Source organism: Acomys minous (assembly GCF_964271855.1).
Source record: "Acomys minous genome assembly, chromosome: 1".
Taxonomy (NCBI): domain Eukaryota; kingdom Metazoa; phylum Chordata; class Mammalia; order Rodentia; family Muridae; genus Acomys; species Acomys minous.
Genome location: NC_140483.1, coordinates 53,354,387 through 53,381,314, shown reverse-complemented (window position 1 = coordinate 53,381,314; position 26,928 = coordinate 53,354,387). Strand labels below are relative to the sequence as shown.

At 44.1% G+C, this 26,928-nt stretch overlaps 1 protein-coding gene across 4 annotated transcripts in view; it reads left to right on the top strand.

Moving 5' to 3' along the window:
• DDX59 (DEAD-box helicase 59) overlaps positions 1 to 13,491 on the top strand; it is a 30,523-nt gene extending 17,032 nt beyond the window's left edge. The window contains exons 6-10 of one of the 4 annotated variants that reach the window (XR_014778830.1): positions 977 to 1,129; positions 1,770 to 1,898; positions 6,226 to 6,507; positions 9,588 to 9,660; positions 10,620 to 13,491. Coding sequence is in view for 3 of the 4 variants with exons in the window: in XM_084779871.1 (XP_084635997.1) it covers positions 977 to 1,129; positions 1,770 to 1,898; positions 6,226 to 6,489 (546 nt within the window). In the remaining variant the exon portion in view is untranslated. Of the gene's footprint in view, positions 1 to 976; positions 1,130 to 1,769; positions 1,899 to 6,225; positions 6,640 to 9,017; positions 9,156 to 9,587; positions 9,661 to 10,619 lie in introns of those variants that run through there. The other 3 variants (XM_084779871.1, XM_084779872.1, XM_084779870.1) reach the window with 3 other exon arrangements.
• Positions 13,492 to 26,928: the final 13,437 nt, after the last annotated feature.

Genomic DNA, 26,928 nt, shown 5'->3' with positions numbered 1-26,928 from the left:
TCTATGGTTTTTCTTTTTTTCTTAATCCTATGTTAACTTTCTGTCAACTGGTTGCTTGCTCCACCTCTTAACCTATGATTGACTTTATTTAATCCTGTTCAAGCAGAAAGCTCTTGGATTAAAGGTATGTGCTAGGGCTGAGCCACACCACAACTAGAAACGGGTTTTCCAGGAAATAGCACAATCTTGGGGTTCATAGTAAGATCAAATATCCTGCAACATTTTTGTCTTATTTTTGAGGCCTCACTTTGTAGACCAAGCTGGAGTGAAGCTCGCATCCTCCTTCAGCTCATGGAGTGCTAGGTTTGTAGTGTTTGTGCCACACCATCTGGCTCAGAATCTGTTTTTATTTTCCTTATTATGCAGAGATATTTAAATGTAAACATTATTCCTCATGAGTTGGGCATAATGATCGTGCCTATAATCCCAGTATATGAGACTGAGGCCTTGTATTTGAAACTAGCTGGACTACAAACTGAGCTTCAGTCAGCCTGGACTACAGAATATGATCCTGTCTCAAACATACACATACACTTCTTCAATATTTTTACTTTCAAAAATTATATACATTCTCTCAAAGTGTTTCTTGGCTGTTCTGTCCTTGAGACTCTGAGCCAATTTAAACAGACGTGTTAGAGTAGCTGATACATGCAAACAGTTACTTACAAATATGGTATTAAGTTAAAGATAGCTTGTATTGACTAGCAAGCAGGGTTAAGAACTATGTAATGGGTCTTAAATTTTTAAAATATATTTGTAATATTAATGATGAAAAATGAGATGAGCTCTTTGTGCATCCTTAAATGAGAACATTAGTTTTAGAGGAATATGTTTTTATTTTATATTATAAAATGTAATTTCCTTTTAGCAGTATTTGTAAACCTTTCAATGATTTAGTTCATGCTAATGGTTTCAGAGAAGTTTTTCAGATAAATCATGCTCTATGAATAATTTAATTTCTTGTTTTGTTCCTCAGGATCAGAAGCTCTTTAAACCTCCAGTGTTAGTGTTTGTGGATTGCAAACTAGGCGCAGACCTGTTGAGCGAGGCGGTGCAGAAGATCACAGGTCTAAACAGCACGTCCATCCACTCTGAGAAGTCTCAAGTAGAAAGGAGGGACATACTGAAGGTTCGTACTTATCTTTCTGTTCCTCTGCCTCCCAAATCTATCTTAGCACATTTTCAGGAGATGGCCTATTCCAGCCGCTTATAAAGCAGGCCTTGTCGGCGCCAGGGAACACAGGGCAAGCAGTGACCACACGGTTCATCATTCCTCTTGCTTAGGCTTCTGTGTGGGGGGAGCAATATGACTGTTCTTTTAAGGGTGTGTGCTAAAGGGATAGCCAATTCCCAGCCCACTGTTTGGAAATTAGGTCAGTTTGGTCTAGGGAAGAGCAGAAGCTTACCTGAGGAAGAGATTTGCTGGGATAAATTAGTAAAACTAATTCTGTTGAGGTTAGGAGAGCTTAAACTATATTTATTTTTCAAGTATAAGACTTCTGTTTATTGACAAGCTATTGCAGCAAAATGCCGAGGTGAGTATTAAAAAAAAGAAGAAGCCAGAATTATACAAAGCCATATAAAATAAGTTCTAGATAGTGATTTTTTAAAAATGTTTATAGTTTTTTAGACAGGTTTCATTATGTACCCCTAGCTGGCCTAGAACTCTTATCTAAACCAGGCTGGCCTCTGTCGCTCAAATGCTGGGGTTATAGGTATGCATCCCCACTCCTGGCCTAAACAATGAATGTTCTTGCTTTATTGGAAAGGGATTACTGGAAGGAGACTATGAGGTCGTGGTGAGCACAGGGGTCCTGGGCCGAGGCCTAGACTTGGTCAACGTCAAGCTGGTTGTGAATTTTGATATGCCCTCAAGTATGGATGAGTACGTTCATCAGGTAAGGGGCTTCTGTGTCCTGCCACTTTGTTGATGAGTTCAATTGAATACGGCATTGTCAGGGTGAGGAAACAGTTTTTTAAAAGCAGAATGTAATACTTCATATATTTCTGGTCTTTAAAAAAGTGTGTGTGGTTGTGTGTGTGTGTGTGTGTGTGTGTGTGTGTGTGTGTGTGAGAGAGAGAGAGAGAGAGAGAGAGAGAGAGAGAGAGAGAGAGAGAGAGAGAGAGAGAGACATGCTCGCACTTAGGGTTGGAGAGTTGGCTCAGCAGTTAAGAACACTGCCTAATCCTCTAGAAGACCCTGGTTCAGTTTCTAGAACCTACATGATGGCTCACAACCATCTATAAGTCTAGTCCCAGAGTATCTGACATCCTTTTCTGACTTGCTTGGTACCAGGCATGCAAGTACTGTGCATACACATATGCACAGGCAGAACATTCATTCATACACATAAAACATTTTTTAAACTTTAAAAAATTAAATATATATATACATACATATAATACATATATATGTTGGAAACAAAATTTTGGTTTTAAAAACTATATACCTAAACTACATGAAAAACTGAAAATATGAAACCTAAAATGTTGGTGTTTTTTTGTTTTTTATGTTAGGGGGCAGGAGAGATGGCTCGGTGGTTGAGTACTTGTTGCTTTGCAGGGGACTTGGTTCAGTGCCCTGCACCCACAGAGCTGTGTAAAAGCATCTTCAACTTCAATTTCAGCAGAGCAGCACCCTCCTCTGGCTCTGCTGGCACTAGGCCTGCACACGGTACATGGACAGAGTCAAAACACTCATACACATAAATTAGAAATAAATTAAATCTTTAAAACACACTTCAGGCACTAAATTGTTGGTTTATTTTTGCTTCTTTTTCTTGTGCTTCCTTCAGTGAAGCACAAACACTGGCCGTTTTTTATATCTAGAAAAGAAAGCTGTTTTGGAAGAAGACCGCTTTGGGTTGCTGTATTGCCAAAGTAAAGGCGATCCTTTAAACTGCTTGTTGTTCTGGGCATCTTGTCTTCTCTCTATATCCTTACTTGTCCTAGTCTTTCACCTTTTAAAGTCTCACTTGTTTCCTTCACTGCCAAGAGTAACAATGGCCTCTCTTTCGGGCAGGAACAGAGCCTAGCTAAGTGCCACGTTATCTCACTGACTGCTCCGGCATCGCTTACACACCCTCCAGCACAGTCTCTCTCGGACTCATCTCCCAAAGCCGCGGCTGTCTGACAGTTTTCAGTATTGGTGCTGTGTGGCTGCGTGGAGTCTTCCTTAGGCTCAGTCTGGAATTGAATATTCCACTGGAGACAAAAGGAAATGTTTCCTTTCAAACATTTCATAATTTTGGATAGAAATTTTTGTGAAATGTTACAATATTGAGACGCTTCTTTGCCTCTTAAAGTAAGCTGAGTATAGTCATTTAGCCTTCCATCCCAAGGCTGACTCCCAGGCTCGCATCACTATAGCACAGTGACGGCATCTGGGCTTGGATGCTGGAAGGTTCCTTGATTCTATTTGGATGACTCTAGAGCTAGCTGGTTTTCTGGTTCTGTGGCTGTGCTTTAGATTATTTCACTTCTTGAGCCACATCCCACAGGAGCAAATATTATAAGTAACAAAAGGCATAAAATAAGAAGTAAGCCTTCTTTTTTTTTTTTTTCTTTTGAGACAAGGTCTCTGTACACAACCCTGTCTATCTCAGAACTTACAGAGATTGCCTGCCTCTGCCTCCCAGGAGCAAGGATTAATGGCGTGCACCACTCCACCAGGGAGTCAGTGTTCTTTACCATTCCATTCTATCTTTGAGTTTTGTCAGATGAGTTTAAACAAATTATAAGCACATGTGCACATGGGTACACATATTTATCAATACATGTAAATGAGACCACATCATACCTACTGCACTATTGCCTTGCTTTATTAAATATTAAATAGATATATTTTCTCATCAGCACTCATAGTAGGTACATATAATAAATGCTACAAGGTAGGGAGCACGTGCTCTATGGCCAGGCTCCTGAGTGCTTTCACTAACTTACCTGCCTTGTCCTGCTGAAACGGTTGCAAGATAGCACATTGTGTGAATGTATTGTGAGCTAACACATCCTTTGTTGGATGCTATGTTTCTAATGATTTATTGTTAAAGAATGTTGTAGTAACTTTCATGTACTTATCCTTTTATGAGTGTTACTATACAATAAGTTCCTCTGGCCGTGGCCATGGTAGTCAAATCAGCATCTGCAGCTATGGGAAAGCCTGAATCGGAAGGTTTGAACCCAGAAGTCTGTGGATAGCCTGAGCAACATAGCAAGACTATCTTTAAAAAAAAATCTAGAACAGCTGAGTCAAAGATAATGTTAATAGGAATTGTGTCTGGTATTTATTTATTTATTTATTTATTTATTTATTTATTTGAGTTTTTAAAGACAGGGTTTCTCTGTATAGTCTTGGCTGTCTTGGACTCACTTTGTAGACCAGGCTGGCCTCAAACTCACAGAGACCTGCCTGCCTCTGCCTTCCCAAGTGCTCAGATTACAGACATGCACCACTACACGGAGCCTGGTTTTTATTTTTAATGGTAGAAAGTTTCTGGGGAAAGTAATTTGATATTAGATAGCATCAGCTACCTTAGAATTCAGAAAATCTTAGAAATTTTGTTTTGTTTTATTAAAAAAGAGGGCTATGTGCATACTGAGCAAACACTCAACTACTAAGTCATAGTCCTGGCTCTTTTTTAAATTTTTGAAATTGTGCCTTTCCAAGTTGATCAGGCTAACTTCAGCCTTTTGGTGCTCTTGCCTGTGCCTCCCAAGCACCAAGGATTACAGGTGTGCACCCCCATTGTAATCTCATTGTAAATTACCAACAGATACAGTTCACTTACTGTGCAGCTCACTCTTTTGTTGCTGTTAGTTTTGGGGGATGGGCTGTTTGTTAACTCAGAGATCCACCTGTGTTTGCCTCTCCTAGTGCGGGCTTAAAGGTGTGCATCACCACCATCCAGCTATAACTCACTCGCTTAAAGTGCATTCAAACAACTAAGTGTTTAAATATATTCACACAATTATACAAACATAACTACAGCCAGTTTTAGAAAATTCTCACCACCCTAAGAAGGACGCCCCCTGTCATCAGCCATCCCCATACCAGATCAAACCCGAGCACTCTCATCCCTGAGGAACCGTGAGCTCTCGCTCTCTGCCTCTGTAGACCTGACACTGTGGTCACTTCACGTAAAGAGCTCATGTCACATGTGCTCTGCTGGAGCTTTTACTTTTACCCAGCATGTTCTCAACGTTTACCCGGTTTGTAGCACGTATATTTAAAATTTGTTTTATTTTTATTGCCCCAAATAGTTCATTTATGGTCTGCCTCCTCTGTGGGCCCATTCCCAAGTTGCACTTTGTACTTTTTAGCCTCTGATAACATCAGTGGCCCCACTGTGAATACGCACATGCAGATCCTTCTGGCCACACATTTTTATTCCTGTTGGCTAGTATTAGGATCAGAATTACTCATTTACATGGTAACTCTGTGTTTAGCATTTTCAGGACCTGCCAGACTGTTTTCCAAAGTAGCCTTTACATATTCTCCAGCAATATATGAGTTCCAGGTTCTTACATCTGCCAACTCTTGTTATTCTCTGATTGATTCTGAAGTCAAAGTTTTGTGAGTTCATGAAGCCACACTTGTCTCACTTAAATATCTCTAAGCATAGACTGTAGATTTTACATTTCAACTGACAAGCAGAAGTTGGCCATGACTCTGTCTCCCTTCTTCTGAAAATGGTCTCAGAATATTTTCATTTTGTATCATTGAAACAACTTGAAAATGTTTCATTTCATTTGTAGAAACAAGTAGAGTTTGTGCTTTCTGTGGATTCTGATATTTGAATCACAACTTTGTGTACATTTAATTCTGTCAATCTGAGAACTGTGTAAAAATGAAATAGCTTAAAGCTACCATTTCAGTGCACAAAAGCTAAAGCAAACAATCCTCTTATGTGTTGTTCCATTAAATACAAGATAGTAAAAAATGCATATGTTGGCATCAGCCCTCTGAAGTGATCTCACTAATACACTAATATATTCAACACACAGTCCAGAGAACATCACTAGGATTGGGTTCATTGCTCAGCATACACACATACACATGTGCACGTGCACACACATACACACACACACATGCACGCACACATGCTGACAAAAGAAAAAAGGAAAGAAACCTTATCTGAAGGACAGTTAAGCTGTATAATTAATGGTAGCCTTCATTTCTCTTGAAATGAATGAGACTTGAAAATGTCTTTTTGCATTTGGCTTCAGGTTGGCAGAGTGGGGAGACTCGGTCAAAATGGAACTGCGATTACTTTCATCAATAACAACTCTAAAAGACTCTTCTGGGATGTTGCCAAAAGAGTGAAGCCTACAGGATCCATTCTCCCTCCACAACTGTTAAACTCTCCTTACCTTCATGAGCAGAAGAGAAAGGAACAGCAGAAAGACAAACAGACGCAGAGCAACCTGGTCACCGGGGCCAACCTCATGGACATAATTAAGAAACACGAAAGGAGCAATTCACAAAAGTGACCTGGCTTGCCACTTCTGGTAGGTTCTATGCTGTGTGATCAGCCAAATTCCTAATAACTACTGTATGGTTGAGTAAATAAACATGTACAAGGAACAGAAGAATCCTTAAGATTATTTTACATTTAATAAAACTTATACAGCAATATTGAATTTATTTCAGTTCACAGTCCTTTTTAAAAGCAAAACCAGAAGGTAAACTGCTAAAAGAAAGAATCTGTCTCCTCTTGCCGTCACTTCATGTTGTGTAAGTAGTAGTTCCTACAGCCATTCCCGTGAGAGCCAGGGCTCTCCGGAACAGTGGCTCCCGCCCTGTCACAGCACAGTGACACCTGAGTTGTTACTGAGGGTTAGGAAGACAGTGAATGGTTGCAACTGTGACAGATGTTCAGAGTGCTTTGGAAACAAGTACAAAATGTCTAGTTTTACCTCCCAAATAGTTCCACCAGCTGGATACCAAGCTTTGGAATATATGAGCCTCTGAGGGCCATTGTCATTCAAGCCACTACAGAAAGGAAGGGTGACACCCACTTTCATAATCCGTACTTTTATTTCATTAAAAACTGATGCCATTTATTGGGGAAATTTAGTAGTATGTCAGACAATGTTAACACTTAGGCTTTAGGGCTTCGGCATCTTCCCTGCGGCTGGGGAGATGTCACAAACGAGAGCGCCTGTGTGTATCGCTTGGACTTTGTGTCTTAGTGCATACGTACATGCACATGATTTGAAGGGAGCACAGGAGGCCGGTTATTCAGAGTCCCAGTGCTATAGCAAAAATGCACTGCAAGGCTGAACTCAAGGCTCTAGCACAGAATGTGCTAGACTAAGTGCTGATAATTTCTGTACAGCAGGACAGCCGTTTGATTGTTTGCTTTAAACTAGATTCACAGTTGTTTATAAGTGAAAATGGGGTAGCTAAAAAATTAAGATGGCTTTATGAATCAGCTATTGCAGGAGAGTCAGGTGTAATGGCTCATTCATGCCTGTAGTCCTCGTAATTAGCAGCCTCAGGCAGGAGGACCACTGCCAGTTTGAGGTCAGCTTGACCTACAAAGTGAGACTCTCACAAAAACCAAAGAAAGCAACAGCAAATGATGAGACTGTATTTAAAATACATACATACATACATACATACATACATTACAAAGCAGTAATGCAAACACAGGGGTCATTTAAATTCAGCTGGCTTCTGTCCCACTACTGCGCTCACATGACCTTTCAGCTGTCTGTTGGCTTTATGCCTAATCCCTCATTGCGTTGGGTTTGCAGGCAGTAGGTGAGTGGTGCAGGGGAGAACGCACAGCCCATGGTGAGAAGGAGTTAACTGCTTGTGCTCCGTAGGGAGGGCATTTCCCCTTCTCTTCTTTCTTGCCCTTTCTCGCTGCAGCAGTGAGACCTTCCAGCTCTTCTTGCTCCAGATCTCTAACGTTGGCATCTGCTCCCCATTCTCCCATGTCTTCTACTCCCCATTTTACTCCATTGTCTTGAAGGGCCAAAGTGCTGTGGGTCTCTGTTGTGTAGACTGGATCATTAAACTATATAAATAAAACTGGCCCATGCTGCTAGTATGTTCTCAAAGATATATTTTTAATTAAATTTGTCCTTACACACACACACACACACACACACACACACACACACACACACACAGCTTCCTGGGTTCTCTCACCCTCACCCCCTGCCAAGCCCCTTCCTGCCTCCTTAGCCTTCTTCCCACACTCTCTCAGTTTTGTGTGTGGCCCACCATCTTTAACCAGGGCCCGCTGTGGGACCATGCATTTGAAAGTCTGCATTGGAGCTTGGTGAGCTCACAGCGGGACGCTGCTGAAGTCAGTGACCCCCCTTCTTCCAGACCCGTCAGTGGCCAGGGAAGGGTGGGGCAGACATTTTTAAGTTACCGTCTACTATTATCATCCCTTGCAAGAAAGAACACGCCAAGCAAAACAGGAAGGAAGAGTGTGCAGGGCCAGATCTTGCTAAGAAATGCCAGGGATGTACTATATTATAAACATATTCATAGTTTTGTAAAAAAAAAATATTGTACAGTTCAAAATACGAATTAGCTGAAGTAACATATATACAGCCATTTCCTTTCCAGTAATTATATGACAAAGGCGCTGAGTTGATTTCTTGGTTGTTTTATGGCAGAACTAAAGCAAACAGCTTTTCAGTAGTAAACATCTTAACTATATGTAAGTGGCTTTTAGACTTTGAATCACTCAAGAGCCAGTTTATAAGATACTTTTAGTGTCATTCTTTTAGTATCTCTTGTACCAAGCACATTCTATAAATCAGATTTTTCCCCAGAAAGTCTAATATGCAATTTCATCACATGTAACAGAAAACCTTGCCACATATTTCACCTACAAACAACCCACACTATCAACGTAATTTAATAAATGAAGCTAAGTTTACGAGCTTGTGTTCTGATGAGGCCTCACAGTTTTCTGGTGGGTGAATACTGCTGGGTTGTGCTCCGCTCTTAGATTCGCGTCAGCACATCTTATACCCCTTTCTGTTTTCCACAGACAACACAGAATTCCCTCCATTAACATGGGCATGGTGCCTGAGGTGACAAGTCATCCAAGGTGACTTTCCTGGCAGCTTGAAGTAAATTGACTCCACACAGATAGGACCCTTTGTCATCTCCCAGCCATGCTCACAGTGACCCCAGAGGCCCAAGGTCCACAGTGTGAAAACCAGCCAATGATAATTAAGTAAACACACTTCTCTTATTTGGTTGTTGGTGCCAAGAATTATTTTATAATATGCAGTATTTGTGGTATTATTGGACCAAATCACAAGTAAGGGAGTGAGACAAGAGCAGCCTTTAAAATGAATTTTGAATTTATGAAAATTTCACCTATCTTTATTTTTCTCTTTGCATCTGGGGGGCGGGGGAATCTTGGTAAAACTGCTTGCGAGTAATTAGGTTCCAATTATAGAGCTTTGCCAGTTTTTTCAATTAGCATAAATTAATTACCCTCTCCATCTTGAGCTTCCCTCTCCTGTGAAATGAGGTTTGCTTTGTGCTTCTCAGAGGTCTTTCCAAATCTTTAGTTTCTGTAGTTCATACTTTTCAATTCTTCTTTCCATAGCTCAAGCTTACCGCAGAATTCTTGGAGTCTAAAATAGAGAGAAAAGAGATTGGCCAAGAAGCATTCCTAGATGGTGGGTGCATTTGACCTATTGGAAACCTTTATACTGCTTGGGCACCCCTTACCCGAAGGGTTTCAGGTTGCTTTCAGACTTGAATATATGTACATACATAATGCTCTTCTGAGGGTGGGACCCAAATTGAAATGCCAGTTCATTTACGGTTCACACATACCTAGCATGGCTTAAAGGTAATTCTGCATGTTCTCAGAGTGCTCTGTTTTGACTGAGATTTCGTAGTCAAGTGTAGAATTTTCCATTTATGGCATCATGTCAACTTAAAGCTTCTGAGTATTCCAGAATTTGGATTCTCAGACATGGGGTGCCTACTCTGTGTACACCATTTGCCGTCACATCCCTTTACTTGTGCCCTGACTGTTTATCCTCAGCGTGTCACTTTAACTTTGGGGCTCAAATTCAGCATGTCTGAAGCCAGATTTAACATCTCCCTTAGGCAAAGTCCAGTTCCCTTTCTGACTTCCACATTGCCGAGTGCTACCACACCCTCAGACATGCTCAAACCATGATGGCATCACTGATTCACCTTCCCTCTGATCTCCGTATCAGCTTAGTCACCAAATCCTGTCTGGTTTGCTTTCAAAATGGCCACACTTTTATGTTGCCACTGGAGCCCTGGAGCCCTGCTTCTCAGCTGAATGACACTAGCTAGCATTGTTTGAACTGGCCGTTCCGCTTGTTCAGAATCTTTCTATTTTGTTTTGGGTTTTTTTTGTGTGTGTTTGTTTACTTGTTTTTTGAGACAGGGTTTCTGTGTGTAGCCCTGGCTGACCTGGACTCGCTTTGTAGACGAGGCTGGCCTCGAACTCACAGGGACCCACCTGCCTCTGCCTCCCGAGTGCTGGGATTAAAGGCGTGCGCCACGCCCAGCTATTGTCCAGCATCTTTCTAACCAGAGTAGAAGGATGTGTTCAGAGAGGTATTAATTCCAACTCCTCCGGTGTCTCCTTGCTCAGAAACCTTCAGCTTCTCCCTGTTGACAGCATCAAGTCTGAGCTCCTCTGGCTGCTGTCCGAATTCCTCCTCCATCCAAGTCCACCCTCCAGTTCTCTGCCTCCAGCTCCCCGGCTCCAGCCATCTGCCGCGGCTGACTGCATGCTCCAACTACCCTAAACACCGCCACTCGCTTGGGGACCGGGCATTCATCAGAACTTCCGAGAACATAATAGGAATATTAACTGCTGGCAGTGAGAACTGATGCGTCACTGATGGGCTCTCTCGCAGCTAAGGGAAGTGAAGAATCTGCTCGCAGAAGGCCAGCTTTAATTACAGAGGAAATGCTGTACACCCTTCTCCCTTCTCGAATCTGGGGGATATTTACCTCGGGATTTATATTTATAGAGGCTCCCAAATGCTGGGAGGGAACCAGGAACTGGTAGGGAAGTGAGTCCTGCAACAGGAGAAGCCTGTGACAACTGACAGTGCCACCATGATGGATGAGTAAGGCAACAGAGAACACCTACACTGTGTTTAGTTGAAGCAGTCTGGGGAGAGGAAGCTAGGTGATGTAGGCATTTTATAATTTTGAAGACGTTTTCTGTGATTGGAGTCATTTATCACTTTCATTAATGTACAAGTATGGAGTATGCAGAAGAATCCTCGGTGGAAATACCATCTTACATGAAGTGTGCTGGGCTCGGCACCGGCCTGTGGTGCCAGCACTTAGGAGGCAGGGGCAGGAGGCTTTGGCTATAGCATGCTCACCGTTATCACTTCCAGGCCTGTCAGGGCTACACAGCCACACCCTGTCCCAACACCCTTTTCCTCCCCAAGAGAAAGCATTCTTAGGAAGTTAGTAAGAAAGGCAAGCCTAAGGGAAGAGGAGCCTTGGAGGCTTTCCTGGATGTCGGCTTAAAACACTGTACAGATTTCTTATGACTAGTTGATAAATGGTTACTCATTTTCTTTAAATCCTTTTGAAGTGAAGGCTGTTTCACTTCTGTCTACAGATGCCCAGTGGGTAATTTAAAGCAATACAGAGCTTGGTTTCTCTGCCTTCATTTTCTGTCCTACCTTTAAACTGGGTCAGGTTGCTCCTCAGCAATCCTCCTCAGCACGCCACTCATTTAAGGAGTGTTCGTGTAAAGCTGCCAATCCTCACCGTCAAGGACGGAGACACTGGATAAGAACCAAGGTGTTTTCAAGTCTTGCAGCGACATCATAATTATGGTGCTGGCTTTTACAACATCTTGTTCTAGGCCACCAAATGGCACCATTCCTTCAGTCAGTTTGGGTTCCAGGAATAGTGGAGCCTTTCAGGCAGATTAACCCATGATAAGACCGACCTCATAAGCAGGAGCAGTCAGCCCATGGAGGAAACAGGCAGAAGAAGGGAGCAATCATCTCACGCTGAGTACCAAGCTGCCTGTTTAAGTGATAAGGGTTCCCTAGAGCCCTGCAGAACCAGCCTGAGATAGAGCTCAAATGCCACGGTTTGGCCAAAACTAGTTATCTGCCTCTTGCTCCCTACTCTAATTCTTCCCCTGCTTGACCTGAAAGCCATGGCAGCACCCTCCTGGAGACAGAGAGGGCCATGCTGACCCCTTGACTTTCACATAGGGCCATAATGAATCAATTCCCCCCTTTCTTCACTATTTCTTTGGCCATTTGCTTTTGAAGTCCCATGGCCAGACTCGTAGGGTCTCCTTGAAGCCAGACATCCCTGGCCTGTGACTTCCAATAAGCAGATGGAAGGAAAGATAGCACTTTGAATATGACTGTTTCTAAATGCATTTTGACTTTAATTGTGGCTGGGAGCAGGGGAGTATAGCACTGTGTTAAGAAGTCACATAGCAGGCTAGGCATGATGGTACACTCCTTTAATCCCAGCACTTGGGAGGCAGAGGCAGAGGCAGACAGATCTCCGTGAGTTTGAGGCCAGCCTGGTCTACAAAGTGAGTCCAGGACAGCCAAGGCTACACAGAAAAACCCTGTCTCCAAAAAAAAAAAAGGAAGAAGTCAGATAGCTGGGTAAACTGTAGCTGAAATGTGCCCCACGCTGGAGGATCCCCAGAGTTTGAGGTAGCTGTGACTTGGCCTTGTGGCCTCTCTCAGCCCCTTGGTGATAGTTCTGATGCCCTCACCATTTACATTTGCTGCACAGCCTGGCTTGCCAAGCAGGGCACGGAAACAAGGCGGTTCATCATGATTTCATGAGCATCAAGGTTTGATCTTGTTTTGATTCTATGAGAGGAAGCAGAATTGTCATGAACAAACACAAAGACAAAGCTTTATTCCATTAAAACAGTGACAGAGTAACATTTCACACTGTGGGGGGGGGGGTGGAACTCTTTCCTCACAGCTTCATCTCAAATCATCAAGTAAAGCATAACGTGGTAACTATGAAAACAGAACTTCAATAAAACTTATTATATTTTTAATAGAATTCTTAAGAGCAAGTAATCACCAATTGCCTTAGATAGGCACCCTTTATACTTTTAATAAAATGAGAGCAATGACATAATAATTTAAAAGTATTGTAGTCGGCGAAAGTAGTAAAGAGATAATTAAGGAAGATGTGATTATAAGGTCGACTGGGTTCTTTTTGATTGACTGTTCCTAATACTAGCAGGGAGGGGAGAGCCGAATGCAATCCAAATGGGGTGGCAGTGGCCCGAAGAGGCTGATCACCTTTTCTTAAATAGACTGGTTATTAGCTGCATAATTTAAAGACTGCTGCAAAGCTAATGATTAAATTACCTTTAAGATAATAGATTTGGAATTCCTTTTGAACTAGATAACAGGCACTGTTTGTCTAATAAGTGAAAAGGACCTATATACACAAATTTATTTTAACAAGTTTAATTAAAAATGTTTTTACTTTCTATGTGTGAGTGTTTTCGATGCATGTATGCATGCATGCACATATGTGTGTGTGGTAGAGTGCCCATGGAGTCCAGAAGAGGGCATTGGATCCCTGGAACTAGAGTTTCTGCCAGACATGAGCCACCATGGAGGTGCTTGGAATTGAGCCCAGGTCCACTGCAAAAGCAGTAAGTGCTCTTAAGTGCTGAGCCACCTCTCCAGATCTTTTGGTGATTTTTTTTTTTTGGGGGGGAACAAAAACAATAAACCAGACCTCCACACTGAAGCGGTGAAAGAGGCATTGCCAGCTTCTCCTGCCTGTCAGCGGCATCCTAATTACTTTTCACACTGAGCTCATGTCATCCTTGCAAGAGCCCTTTGTGCAGGTAGTCGTCATAACCCAGACTTGAGATGGGCCCTCTCAGTGCCCAAGGTCACAGTTCCAGGCTTCTGTGGGCTGTAGCATCTTCCATGGAAATCGGCAGCACAGGATACAGCTCCTTACTCTGCACATGCAACATTTTTCCTTCTCCAAACTGGGACCACTTCCCTTTTTTGGAAGCCAGATCTATGTCAGGCGGGTTCTTCCTTCCCCTTTACCTCCCACAAAGAAAACTGGGAAGGTCGGGGCCTGCTGGAGGGCTCAGACCAAGCCTGAGCACTTGGACATCTGTGACTCACTGTGCCTACTTTAGTTCTGTGTTGGCTCCCAGTGAGTACGTGAGAAATATTTACAAAGAGTATGGCTTAGATTAAGATGAGACATTTATGCATTAGAAGTATATAATGAAGCAATGTAATAACCACTTTACATAAAATTTATGTCTTTTTTTATTCTTGTTTATTTATTTTTGGTTTTTCGAGACAGGATTCCTCCGTGTAGCCTTGGCTATCCTGGATTCCTTTGTAGACCAGGCTGGCCTCCAACTCACAGAGATCTGCCTGCCTCTGCCTCCCCAAGTGCTGGGATTAAAGGCGTGTGTCACTGCACCTGGCTATTTTATTTTTTGAACAAGGTCTCACTATGTAATTTAAGCTGACCTGAAACTCACTATGTAACCTAGAATGGCCTTGAATTTGCAGTGGTCCTCCTGCCTCAGTCTCTTGAGTGCCAACATTAGAGATGTGAGACACCATGCCTGGCTTGTAGTTCTTTTTTAAAATCATGAATTAATTGTCAGTGAGATGCAGATGGGTCTGAGTTCGAGGCAGACCTGGTCTACAAAGCGAGTTCCAGGACAGCCAAGGCTACACAGAGAAACTGCTGTCATGAACAACAACAACAACAACAACAACAACAAAACAATTTTTAAATTAATAATAAAATTAAAATATCATAATACAATTTAAAAATCAAAAGCAAGGCTGGCACTCCTGTGCTTGAAGCAGGCAGACCTCTTGAGAGAAAACAGTGAGCCCCACCTTAGAAAGAGGGATATGGAGGAAAAGCCGAGTTCTATAGCATTCAAAAGGTGTGTGTAGAAATGCAGAATGCATGATGTTGAATAACTGTCCTGAGAGAAAACAGCAAAACACCCCCTTCATATCTATAAGGCTTTCTAGATTACAGAATACTTCCTTGTGTTCTGAATTGACTTGTTATAGATTTTCTTCTTCTTCTTCTTCTTCTTCTTCTTCTTCTTCTTCTTCTTCTTCTTCTTCTTCTTCTTTTTTTTTTTTTTGCTAATGCCCTTTATTTGTTGATAGAACGATTCAGAAACTGTCGGAAAGTAAAATTTGGGGTTGTGTTCTATTCAGCAAATAGCCAATTATTTCCCTCTACAGTTTGATAGGAATGCACCTTCCTGCCCTACTGGTTTGGGTTTGGTCTAATAATGGCTTACATTGGCCCATCAAATGAGAGCCCGCATGACAGGAGAAAAGGTCAAAACTAGGCGGTGTGGGTCTGTGTGTCCTCTTGTTCTGTGTCATTTGTCATGCAGGGTTCTTGCCCAAGGAGCCAGTTCTCCTCAACCTGATGCCAGAGAGGGAGCCACACAAACAGGTTTGAAATCTCATTGGCACCAGAAATAGAGCCATTGTAGGCAACTCTCAAGCTTGCTACTAAGAGAGTGGATACATTTCAGAACGTCTATGCAGCAGAAACCCAGCCACTGCAGAAACCTCACAGTGGTTAAAAGGAAGTCATGTTCACTAACACCTTCTATACACCAGCAACCCTACGGGGAACTAGTATCCTCTTTACAGATGAGGAAATAGAAGCAGAGTACAATTCAGTGGCTTCCCCAAGGTCAAACAGTTAGTGTAGAAAAGCACTGAAACACAAGTCTGGCCAGTTTGGGTGGAGGGTGGGGAAGGTGTGAGGCAGGTGTGAGGCAGGTATGGGGCAGGTGTGTGCCTGGAGAGATGCCTCAGTGGCTAAGAGGAGCAGGGTGGGTTTCTAAGCATTCATGTCGTGTGGTTCACAACCTCATGTAGGTCCTGCCTCAGGGGCTCTGATACTCTCTTCTGAGCTCTATGGGCGCCCACATGCACCTGCCGCACGCGCACACACACACACAGAGAAAATAACCCCTGGGCCAGACGTGGTGGTGCTTACCTTTCATTCCAGGCAGAGGCAGGCAGATCTCTGTGAGTCCAAGGCCAGCAAGAGGGAGTCACAGGACAGCTGGGACTACACAGAGAAACCTTGTCTCGAAAGAGCAAACAAACCAGGTGGATCCCTGTGAGTTTGAGAACAGTCTGGTCAACAAAGTGAGTCCAGGACAGCCAGGGATACACACAGAGAAATCCTGTCTCGAAAAACAAAAAAACAAAAACAAACAAACAAAAAATCAAACAGACAAAATCCAAGTCTGAGGAGTCAGTTCTCTCCTTCTACCTTTATATAAGTTCTAGGGATCGAACTCAGATTTCCAGGCCCGCACAGCAAGTGCCTTTACCTGCGGAGCCATCTCGCTGGCCTCAAAAGGTGAGTTTTGGTTTGATTGTTATGAGCTTTGTGAGGAAAACAACATCAAATAGGAGATGGAACATATTGTTTTTGCATATTTAATATCGATACTGAGCGTTAGCTGTAAGAGCTCACTCAGTGGCAAACTGCACTTGAGGAGACAGATTCTGTCTTTATGGGTGCTGGTAAAAACGGTCAACCCTACCTAGAAGGACCATTTTAGAGTTACTAGGAACAAAAACAAAGAATATATTAGATTCTGTAACTGTGACAAACTCTTACTTACCTCAAGAGGACTTGTGCTCTTTCATTCATCCCCAGGGGCCTGGAGTCAGCACCTCTCTGAGAAAGCCCCTTCTAGCTATGTGTAGACAAAATCTGGCACAGCAGCTTGTGGGTTGCTCTTCTGCCCCTGTTCTCTTTGGGCAGAGTAATAGTGGCAGAAGGCAGGCTGTGGCCACTGGTGATCTCTCTCACCCTCTTCTAGCCAGTGACAACAGTAGAGGCTGACCTCTTACTGCCTGGCCGTGTGTGTGTGTGTGTGTGTGTGTGTGTGTGTGTGTGTGTGTGTGTGTGTGTGTGTGTGTGTGTAGGGGGCTCACATAAATGGGTGCTCTAACTTCCCGGGAACTGTGGCATTTCTCCTCTAGACACGTGGACCAGTGCCTGCAGAGCTGGGGAACCTCAGGCACCCTCCTCATTCTGTGCTCCTCCCTCTTGCGATGCTGCCCACTCCTTTAGGCTCCTGTCACTGTCCCATTGCTCAAACTCAGGCCCCGTTCTTAGTCCGTTTTTTGCTCACCAGTATGGGGGCCCAAGCCCATCACTCCAGCTCAGTGAGAATAACCTGCCCTGAGCCAATTCATTGTGAACAATGAGCTGCTTTGACAAATTGCAAAGGCAGGGCCATAGGAGTTAGGAAATAGGAAATGGGGCTGGAGAGATGGCTCAGCTGTTAAAGACTAAGCTCACAACTAAAAATATAAGAAATAGGAAATGTGGATTGCATAATATTGCTTGTCAGGCAAATGTGCCGTCTCATTTAATCCCTCGACAACTCTGGTCTAGGCGCTATTCTTACCCCATTTTGTAGGTGGGGAAACTGAGGCACACAGGACTTAATCATGTTGCTCAAGACCATGCGGCTAAGTGCCGCAGCAGGAGCCAAAGCCCAGGGGATGCCCTTTACAGTCTCCCTTTTGTTTTTCAGGAGCTTTGTAGACTAGGTTGGCCTTGAACCCTCTGTCCTGCCACCAAGAGCTTCACTCTTAACAGTCTACTGTGAAAGAGAAGGGAAACCAGAGAGAGCGCCAGATTCCCCGGAGCTGGAGTTACACCTGACCTGGGTTCTGGGAACCACACTCTGGTCCTCTGGAAGAACGGTGTGCCCCTTTAAAGCCTGGGCTGTGAGCCCTCCCTAAATGCTGCACTGTCTGTTTCCCTTCTTCAGGGGTCTGAGTGGAAAGCCAGCTAGTCGTCTACCCCGTCTGCAGCCTCAGAGTATGTGTTGTGGTGTCTGCCTCCTTTCTAGCCCTGACGCCAATCAGGTTACTCACTACACTGCATCAGTACCTCATCTGGTCTCCCTGACACACACACACACACACACACACACACACACACACACACACACACGATTTTACACAATTTTCAGCTGGGTTTCCTCAAAGCCTGGCCTTATTTGGAGTTGCCATTCTGCCATTGACCAGACTCCACCATTGGGGTCAAACATAGACACAAGTGACTGCAGCTGAACACTGAGCTAATGCTCAGTTTTGCAACACCGGGAACAAAACCGTCAGTCAACGGCAACAGGCCACTTCTAGCAATGTCACCAGGTCAAAACCAGCTATCACAGAAGCCGGGAGAATTCTCTTTGAGGAGGGCGAGGGGCATGGTGAGGCTAGGGGCGCCAGTGTAAGGAGAAAATAGCCACGTCACTGCCTATTTCACTCTGTTGGGTAGCATAACTATATAGATATATTTATTTCCGGCCCACCAGCTACACCATCTCAGCTTGTTGCTGATGTAAAGGAATCTCTATACAAGGCCAGGTTGACCATAAACTATGTTTATGCTCCACAGACCCTATGGCCTTATTCATCAGCAAAAATTCCCCAACCATAAGCCCAGCTGCCTCCATCTGCCAGGCACACTTTCAAGGTTAGCTAGAACTTCTTGTTAGCAAAATAACTTGAGTCAGAGCTGACCACCCTGTTCCACCATCTACCCCCCTCCTCCCTGTATGAGCTAATTTTGGTTTTCACCTTTAAATATGCAATACAGCTTCCCCTCAAGGACACAGTTCATATCCTGAACTGGCCACCTCCCTGAGCTCAGAAAATAAAGAAATTAGTTTTCTCAGCTTCTACCCCAAACCCAACAACCCCTCAATGAAAACCTTCCTCCTTCCTAGAAATGGAACAGAAATGAAACTCCGGCCAGGCCCGACACCCATTTATAGCAGGGTAGAAGTCTGGATTTAGGAGAAAACTACCTATGAAGGTGAAAACTGTCTCCCTCCTCACAACTCTAAGTCACAGAGGAGAACGAGCCCAGGAAGTGCAGCTGAGGGACCAGCCCCGCCCCCACCCTCAGTTCATAGCTGTCCCTCAGAGAAGCTGGATCCTGTCCTCTCTGTGCCAGCTAGCCATCCTAAACTAGCACCTTTCACACAGAGGAGAATGGAGTCCATTGTGTCCTCTGGGAGGAAGCTAAGTTTACAGATGAAGCTGTGATGAGGGCGTATCAGTTGCTACGGTCCAGGAATGGGCAGATCACTAAAGATTTAAACAGTTGAGGAAAATGAGCAGAGAGGAGACTCATGAAGTTCTGTCTCACAAAGAGCGTGGTTGTGCATTAAGGTAGAATCCACAGTACACTTAAGTGGTCTCTAATAGGTAGAACTGCAGAAAATAATGAGGAAGGAGCCCTCGGGCTAGACGATACCACCTTCGGAATCTAGCTGCCAACAGGGAAGTAATAGTTTCCCTGTAAATAATTACGCCTCATTTAGCACCTGTGTGCACTCCCAGCCTTGCTACCCAGAAACAGCATCCCGCTAAGGAGAGAGCAAAAGAGAAAAGGAGGGGGTTTCTCTGAGGCTCAGAAACATGATGTGACCGTTTGTTTATTTGTCTGTGTGTTTGTTTATTGAGACAAGACCTCACTCTGTAGCCCAGATGTGCTTCTAGCTCACTACGTACCTCAGGTTGACTTCAAACTTAAGTCCTTGTGCCTCTGCCTGACCAGCTGGGACCAGGGGCAGGTGCCCCATGCCTGGCGATGGCATTTAAGCAGGCATTTTCCACCATCTTTCTGATTGCAGTACAGAAGTATTATTCTTTGGCTTGAGGCTCATGAGTACTGACCGGATAGAGACCCTATAATTATTTTTACGCTTTGTATAAATTTGCCACTTGTCACTGGTGTCTATTTCGGTATGAGGCTTTTGGATTGATTACAGGAAGAGTGCAGGGGGTTGGGACTATTAGGAGTGGAGAGTCCTCGGACGTCCTGGACTGGCTCCAAAGTCTCTATCCAGCAGAGGCGGACCTGGAACTCCGATCCTTTTGCCTTCAAGTCCCAAGTGTGGGCTTACTGGGGTGTATCACAGTTAGGGATTCCGTCACTGTGAAGAGACACCATGGACCATAGCAACTCTTATAAAGGCAAACGCTCAATTAGGACTGGCTTACAGTTTCAGAGGTTTAGTCCATTATCATGGTGGGAAGCATGGCAGCATGCAGGCAGACACAGTGCTGCAGGAGCCGAGGGTTCTACATCTTGATCTGAAGGCAGCAGAAGGGGATTGGATGTGGTTCACAATGGGCGGAGTTTGAGCATTTAAGACTCAAAGTCCCGGGCTGGAGAGATGGCTCAGAGGTTAAGAGCACCGATTGCTCTTCCAGAGGACCTGAGTTCAATTCCCAGCAACCATATAGTGGCTCACAACCACCTGTAATGTAATACAGGCCCTCTTCTGGCCTGCAGGTGTTCATTCAGGTAGAGCACTGTATACATAATAAATAAATAAATCTTTAAAAAAAAAAAAAAGAACTTATAAAAAAAAAAAGACTCAAAGTCCCGCCTCCACAGTGACAACACTTCCTCCAACAAGGCCACGCCTCCTAATGATGCCTATGGCCAACCATTCAAACACGTGACCCTATGGCGGCCATTCCTATTCAAACCACCACAGTCACCTTGCCTGATTTGGGCATGGAATATTTCTGAAGTTCACATTAACTTGAGCCCAGCCAGGTATCTGAGATCTGGTTTATTACAGAACCGTGGTGAGCTTAACATCATGATATCTGAAGTAGCTTTAAACCACAGACAGACCTCCACTAGCCAAGGCCAGCAAAAACCTAGACTGAGGAGCAGGAAGACCAAGAAGTGGGAGTCAGAGGGGCCCTGGAAGCTGGAACGCTGCCACTTGTCCTGCCATTGGTCTCGGGTTGTGATCTGATTGGCTACATACATTGTGGACCCTTGTCCCCAGACCTGGCAACAAGAGCAATAGTGGAGGAGGAGATGCATGTTGATCATGCATTGAAATGTTATTTCTGAGCTGTTGATCTAAAACAGTCAGTTACGTTTTAGAATGGACAGCTTTCTTTCATTTGTTTCTTAATACAGATGCCATGAGCTCGTAGCTCATGGGTTTTTTTTTGTTTTGTTTTGTTTGTTTGTTTGTTTGTTTGTTTTGGTTTTTCAAGACAGGGTCTCTCTGTGCAGCCTTGGCTGTCCTAGACTCATTTCGTAGACCAGGCTGGCCTCAAATTCACAGTGATCCACCTGCCTCTGCCTCCCAAGTGCTCGGATTAAAGGCGTGCGCCACCACCGCCCGGCTGTAGCTCATGTTTTTATGGACAGCCTTGTTCTACACTTTCAAAGAGTAGCATAGATTTCCAGGGGAACAGCATACCCTCCTCTGTGAACACTGGGGAGAAAACCATGCCGGGTAAGTTGAGCACTTGTTTCATTTTCGTTTCTAGGGACTGTGACCCAAACTCCTTAGGCCAGTTGTTTGTCAGAGCAGCAATCCGAGCTCAGTGAGGACCTCTGACACTTAGTTCATAACTTCTGAGAAACACAGCTGGGGGAACTGGAGGGCACAGTGAACAGACTGACTCTTTGGCTGTACTCTGTTGAGAGTTGAGAGAAACCCACACAGTTCATCTAAACCTACACTATGGCTTCTGAGGACGCTGTTCACCACGCAAGACAGAAGTGTCATCCCGGATTCATCTTTGTGCTCCGGAGGAAACTGAGGGAACCAGAGTGCAGAGAGAACACAGAGTTCTCTGTTGTGCCTCCGACCGGTCCATGGGGACGTCTTTCTCCTCTGGGTGAGTCAGAAAACTGACTATGGTGTAGATTAAATAAATAGATAGATAAATAAACAAACAAACCTTCTGTAAATGGGCAAAGGCTTATGGATGGATGTGGTCTTATTCACGAAGCTGAAAGGTTGAAGAAACACTCTGTTTTCCCTCTGCAAAAGCTGACATGATGCCCAATTCTTGCAATGCAGGTGGCTTCTCACTTGGCAGCTGTCCTTTTTATAGCCATTGGTGTGGGGAGAAATTACTGGACAGAGTCCCTTTCATTCTATTTTTTAAATGAGAAAATAGACATATGAACATACACTCAAACTATGATTATAAACACAATAAAATGTGTGTTACTGCAAGCACTTTCAGGCAGTCTAGACAACTTATACAAGTAAAGAAATTAGATTACAAACTATTTAAGGATGAGCAGTTTGCACACATTTCATGCCCTTATTAAAATCATCCGAGGCTTCCTTCTACATCTGTTGACCAGGAAAGCAACTCAAGGCATTTTCCTTCATCACTGGAGCAAATGGGGGCACTTCTGATAGTCAGCGACATCTTCACCAGGGTGTCAGACACGATCCAGGCTTTGTTTGAAAAGCACAGCAAAGAGAAGGCGCCTGCTAAAAGCTCTCAGCTGGGGCTGGAGAGATGGTTCATGGGGGGTGGGGTGGGGGTAAGCACTGGCAGCCCATGCAAGCGGGGTGCTGACTGTGAGCCCCAGGAGCAAGGAGAGAACTGATTCCACAAAGCTGACCTTTCATCTCCATACACACATTAAAGCCCAGGCCCCCACCATCACACACACATGCATGCACAAAGAGCAATTTTTTTAAAAACTAAAAAAACCCTACTGTTCTTCCTACATGAACTCACGGAAGACTCAGATGTTTTTCGCTAACCTTTGGGGCTGATCATACTTTTCAAATCATACTAATTGGCTGAGTGGTCATGGCAGCGGCGCATGTGAGGGCAGCCAGGTCTACAGAGAATTCCAGGACAGCCAGGGCTACCCAGAAAAACCCTGTTTCGAAAACAATCAAGGAAACAAATAATAACAACAAGGATACAAAGGGAGGAGTGGATGGAGAGGAAAGTGTGGTTGGGCTGTAATGTATGAGAGAAGAATAAATTTTAAAAGTACATATACATCTTACTAACCATCCCTTAAAAAAATTAATAAATAAAGCATGATTCAAAGAGCAGAAGAGCGCTCTGTAAAATGTGCTAATCCCTGAGTTCTTTTATTTATGTATTAGAAGGGATTACTTCCTAACATAATTGCTTCCTTTAAAATGACTTATGCTAAATGCTAAATGACTTAGATTGCTCCATGAAGAAACCACAACTGAACTCAAAAAGACCTCATTAAAGTGGGTGTGGTGGTACATGCTTGTAATTCCAACACTTGGGAAGCTGAGACAGGAGAATTGCCACCAGTTCTAACTAGCCTGGGCTCTGGGGTATGGCCCTATCTTAGAAAACAAAAAGGAAACAAAGCCTTCATCCAGCAGGCTGGATCAAAAGGGCATGCTTGCTATAGCAAACAATTCCAAGAGGCCACACCACTAGAAAACACAACACCTAACACGTCTCAACACATCTCAACGTGCATCGCTTTACATGCAAACATTCCTCTTTTGCCACAGGACCCGAGATCCTGAAAGTCTATGAAAACATCTGTTCCAGGCAGGGATGAGGAGCACATTAATTAGGACATTTGGTGTCCTAATTAATAGGCGTAAGGTACCAGGTGAGTTACTTGTGTGGAAACTCAGCCTCTTGCACCTGTAGAACAATGTTACCATACCCACCTACCTCATGGGGCTACAAGGTGACATTTGGTAATGCATGTGTCCTGCACCAGGAAGGGACTCAACCCTTACTAATGCGATCATTAATCCAGGCATGTTTTTCACAGGTAGGGAGGCTGTCTTGAGTCCCTCCGGAAGTTGTGGTGCTCTTAGCACCCATCAGAGCTTTCCCTTGGACCTTAATGTTCTTTAAATGTCCATCATCTTACTGCGCCTTTTGTGATAGGCTCAAAACACCTACGAAACGAGAAAATACTTCTGGCACTTTAATAATTTAAAAATTGTGCCTGGGCGTGGTGGCCCAATCCATAATCCCAGCACTCAGAAGGCTGAGTTACAAATCAGCACGGGCAGCTCTGTGAGTTTAAAGCGGTTTTTAAGCAGCTCCGAGTTTCCAAAAAGCAAGGACTGTCGACACAGCTTTGCGGTGGAGCCCGTAAATAGCATGTGCAACGGCTTGGATTTGATCTCCAGCCCTGAAAGTAAAACTGTGGCACAGACTCAAGTATGACAGATTTGTGTCTTAAAAGACAAAAGAGGAATAATCTAGGCTGGTGTGAAGCTTCGCCGCTAAACTCCATGATTCCTTTCTGTTTGACGCCCCCTAGTGGAATTTTTAAAAAATACTTCCTTTTATTTTGGGGACCTGTGCAGATTATTTGGGATATGTTTTGTCTACCTGTTGAGACATCTGTTTGTAGAATTCCTGGACTACAGGAGTGTTCCACCATTGACTGCCATGGTGGGTTTGCTCCGTGATAGGTTTTGCTCAAGAGTTCATCTGTTGCCCGCCCAGTTCACGTAGCAGAATTTCTAAAACCTGAGAGTTTTGCAGGAGGGCAGAAGCAGGACAAGTATATCTGCTACCGTACAACCAAGAAGCATATGTAGACAATTTACTCAGGACAGTGGGCCACTTCCAAATGGCTGAAATAAAATGCAAGCTGGGCGCTGAGGGCTGTTGCAGGGGAGCGAGTGGCAGGGGGAGTCACTGTCAAGTTATATTTATCCTTTAAATAATGGAATTTGTATTAGAATGGGGAGCATAAAATACATGTGTGCATGCAAAGAAAGTTTACTTAAGAGGCTTTTAAAGATCGGACCTTTGCTTTATGTTTTTAAGAAGTCAGGGACTAGGTTGTTGAGGATTTGACACAGATTTTCCTGTCGTGAGGGATCCAGGGTCCTTCCAGGGCCCTTGCATTCCTCGGATGTGGCCTTTCTCCAGTCTCTGCATCCAAGTGGACATCTACACAAGCCGTTTAAACTTAGTTCTTCTAGAAATTAGAAGAACCAACTTCAAAGCTGTCTTTCTCTTTAGTCTTCTAATCTTCCACCTCATCTGAGGAGAGAAATGACATCAGCCCTGGGTGGACGTGCAGGAGGCCAGGACCTGAGGAAAATCCTTCAGAAAGCAGCAGAGGAAAGTGCTAGGTGCCACGGAGGTCATCATCATACCGGGCGTTTGTTTGTCTGTTTTTTGAGACAGGGTTTTGTAGACCACGCTGGCCTCAAACTTACAGCAATCCACCTGTCTCTGCCTCCTCAGTGCTGGGATTAAAGGCCTGTGCCTCCCTGTGCGGTGACCACAGAGGGCAAATTTGACCGGAGCTGTCCAGCTTCCAGAGACACTGGTAAGGGTACATCTTCAGTTTAGAAGCTAACCCTTCTTTGCTCTCAGACAGGATCATAGTAGTGTAGACGTTAGCTGTCCCTGAACTGATGCATAACGGGCAGAGAAGGTGTCTTAGTTAGGGTTTCTATTGCTGTGAAGAGACACCGTGACCATAGCAACTCTTACAAAGGAAAGCATTTGATTGGGGCTGGCTTACAGTTCAGCGTTTTAGTCCATGACCATCATAGTGGGAAGCATGGCAGCATGCAGGCAGACATGGTGTTGGAGAAATAGCTGAGGGTTTTACATCTTCACTGACAGGCATCAGGAAGAGCAAGGAAGCCACAGCGGGAGCATCTGAGACCTCAATGCCTGTCCCCAGTGACACACTTCCTTCAGCAAGGCCACACTTCCTAATAGTGCCACTCCCTGTGAGCCTACAGGGGCCTTCCCCACCCCCCCACCCCCACCCCCGGCCAAATCACCTCAGAAGGCTTTCTAGAAACCTGAACAAGACAAGCATCCTGTGCGTGTCCCTATCATGTCCTTGACTCAAATATATACCTCAAGATCAACATCCAGGACAACAGCTGTGGACAGTATCTTGGTATTCCAAAAAAATGTCCCAAAGTTGTACCCATTTGTACCCCAGTTCTTCTCTGTTAGCTATGTGCCTTTGCTTGCTGGGATCCTAACTGCTTGGAACCCAGTGCCCTCTGCTTGCCTCTGGGTTGTAATGGCAGGCTTCACTTCACTCGTGTTCTCTTGTCTGGATTGAACCCCTTTCACTTGCTCAGGCCAACAGTCCTGGCCAAGCTTCTCCCACACGCATCCAAAATGTCCTATAATTTCTAGATTGGGTACCCCTCCTTAAGGAAGGCCAGGTCATGAGGTGAGAAAGACAAAGCTGGAGCAGCTGGGAAGCATCTTATATTTTTCAGATGAGAAGGGTATCGAAGATGGAGGAAATACATGGAAAAAAACCTAACGTGGGAGGTCCCTGGGAGATGGAGAAGGCAGGATGGAGGTGCAGGATGGCCGTAAGTTGTTGGGTACCTGTTTCTCTGAGGGGAGGACTAGATAAGGGCTTAAATGATGTCTGCTTTACAGCTGGGAGAGAGAGCTAAGGAGAATACTTTAGTGGAGTTACCTCAGTGCCTGGAAAGGTGAGCGGCTGATTCCGTTGTCATTGGTAGGGTTCTTAAGTTCCACACACTGTGTTAAAGTTCATGTACGTTAATCATTTCATATCTATTCTAATTTAATTCTCATAAATACCTGAGAATTAGGTGTCTACTGCCAAACATGTAACTAATTATGTTTATATCCATGAAAGTACCATATCTTATTTTTTATTTTATGTGCATTGGTGTAAGGTATCAGATCCCTTGGAACTGGAGTTAACAGACAGTTGTAAGCTGCCATGTGGGGTGCCTTGAGTTGAACCCAGGTCCTTTGGAAGAGCAGACAGTGCTTTTAGGCACCGAGCCATCTTTTCAGTTCCGGAAAGTCTCATATCTTTTTAAAAAACATTTCAAGGATGTCTTGCAATCTGATTTTTCTAGCAATCGTGACTTTCATTGATGTATTAGCTGCTATTTTGAGATTTGCTGAGGCAAGAATGACTCCAAAGAACTATCGTGTGTGTGTGTGTGTGTGTGTGTGTGTGTGTGTGTGTACAGAGAAAGAGAATGAGAGAGAGAGAGAGAGAGAGAGAGAGAGAGAGAGAGAGAGAGAGAGAGAGAATGTAAAAAGAATTGGCTTTACATATGCCAC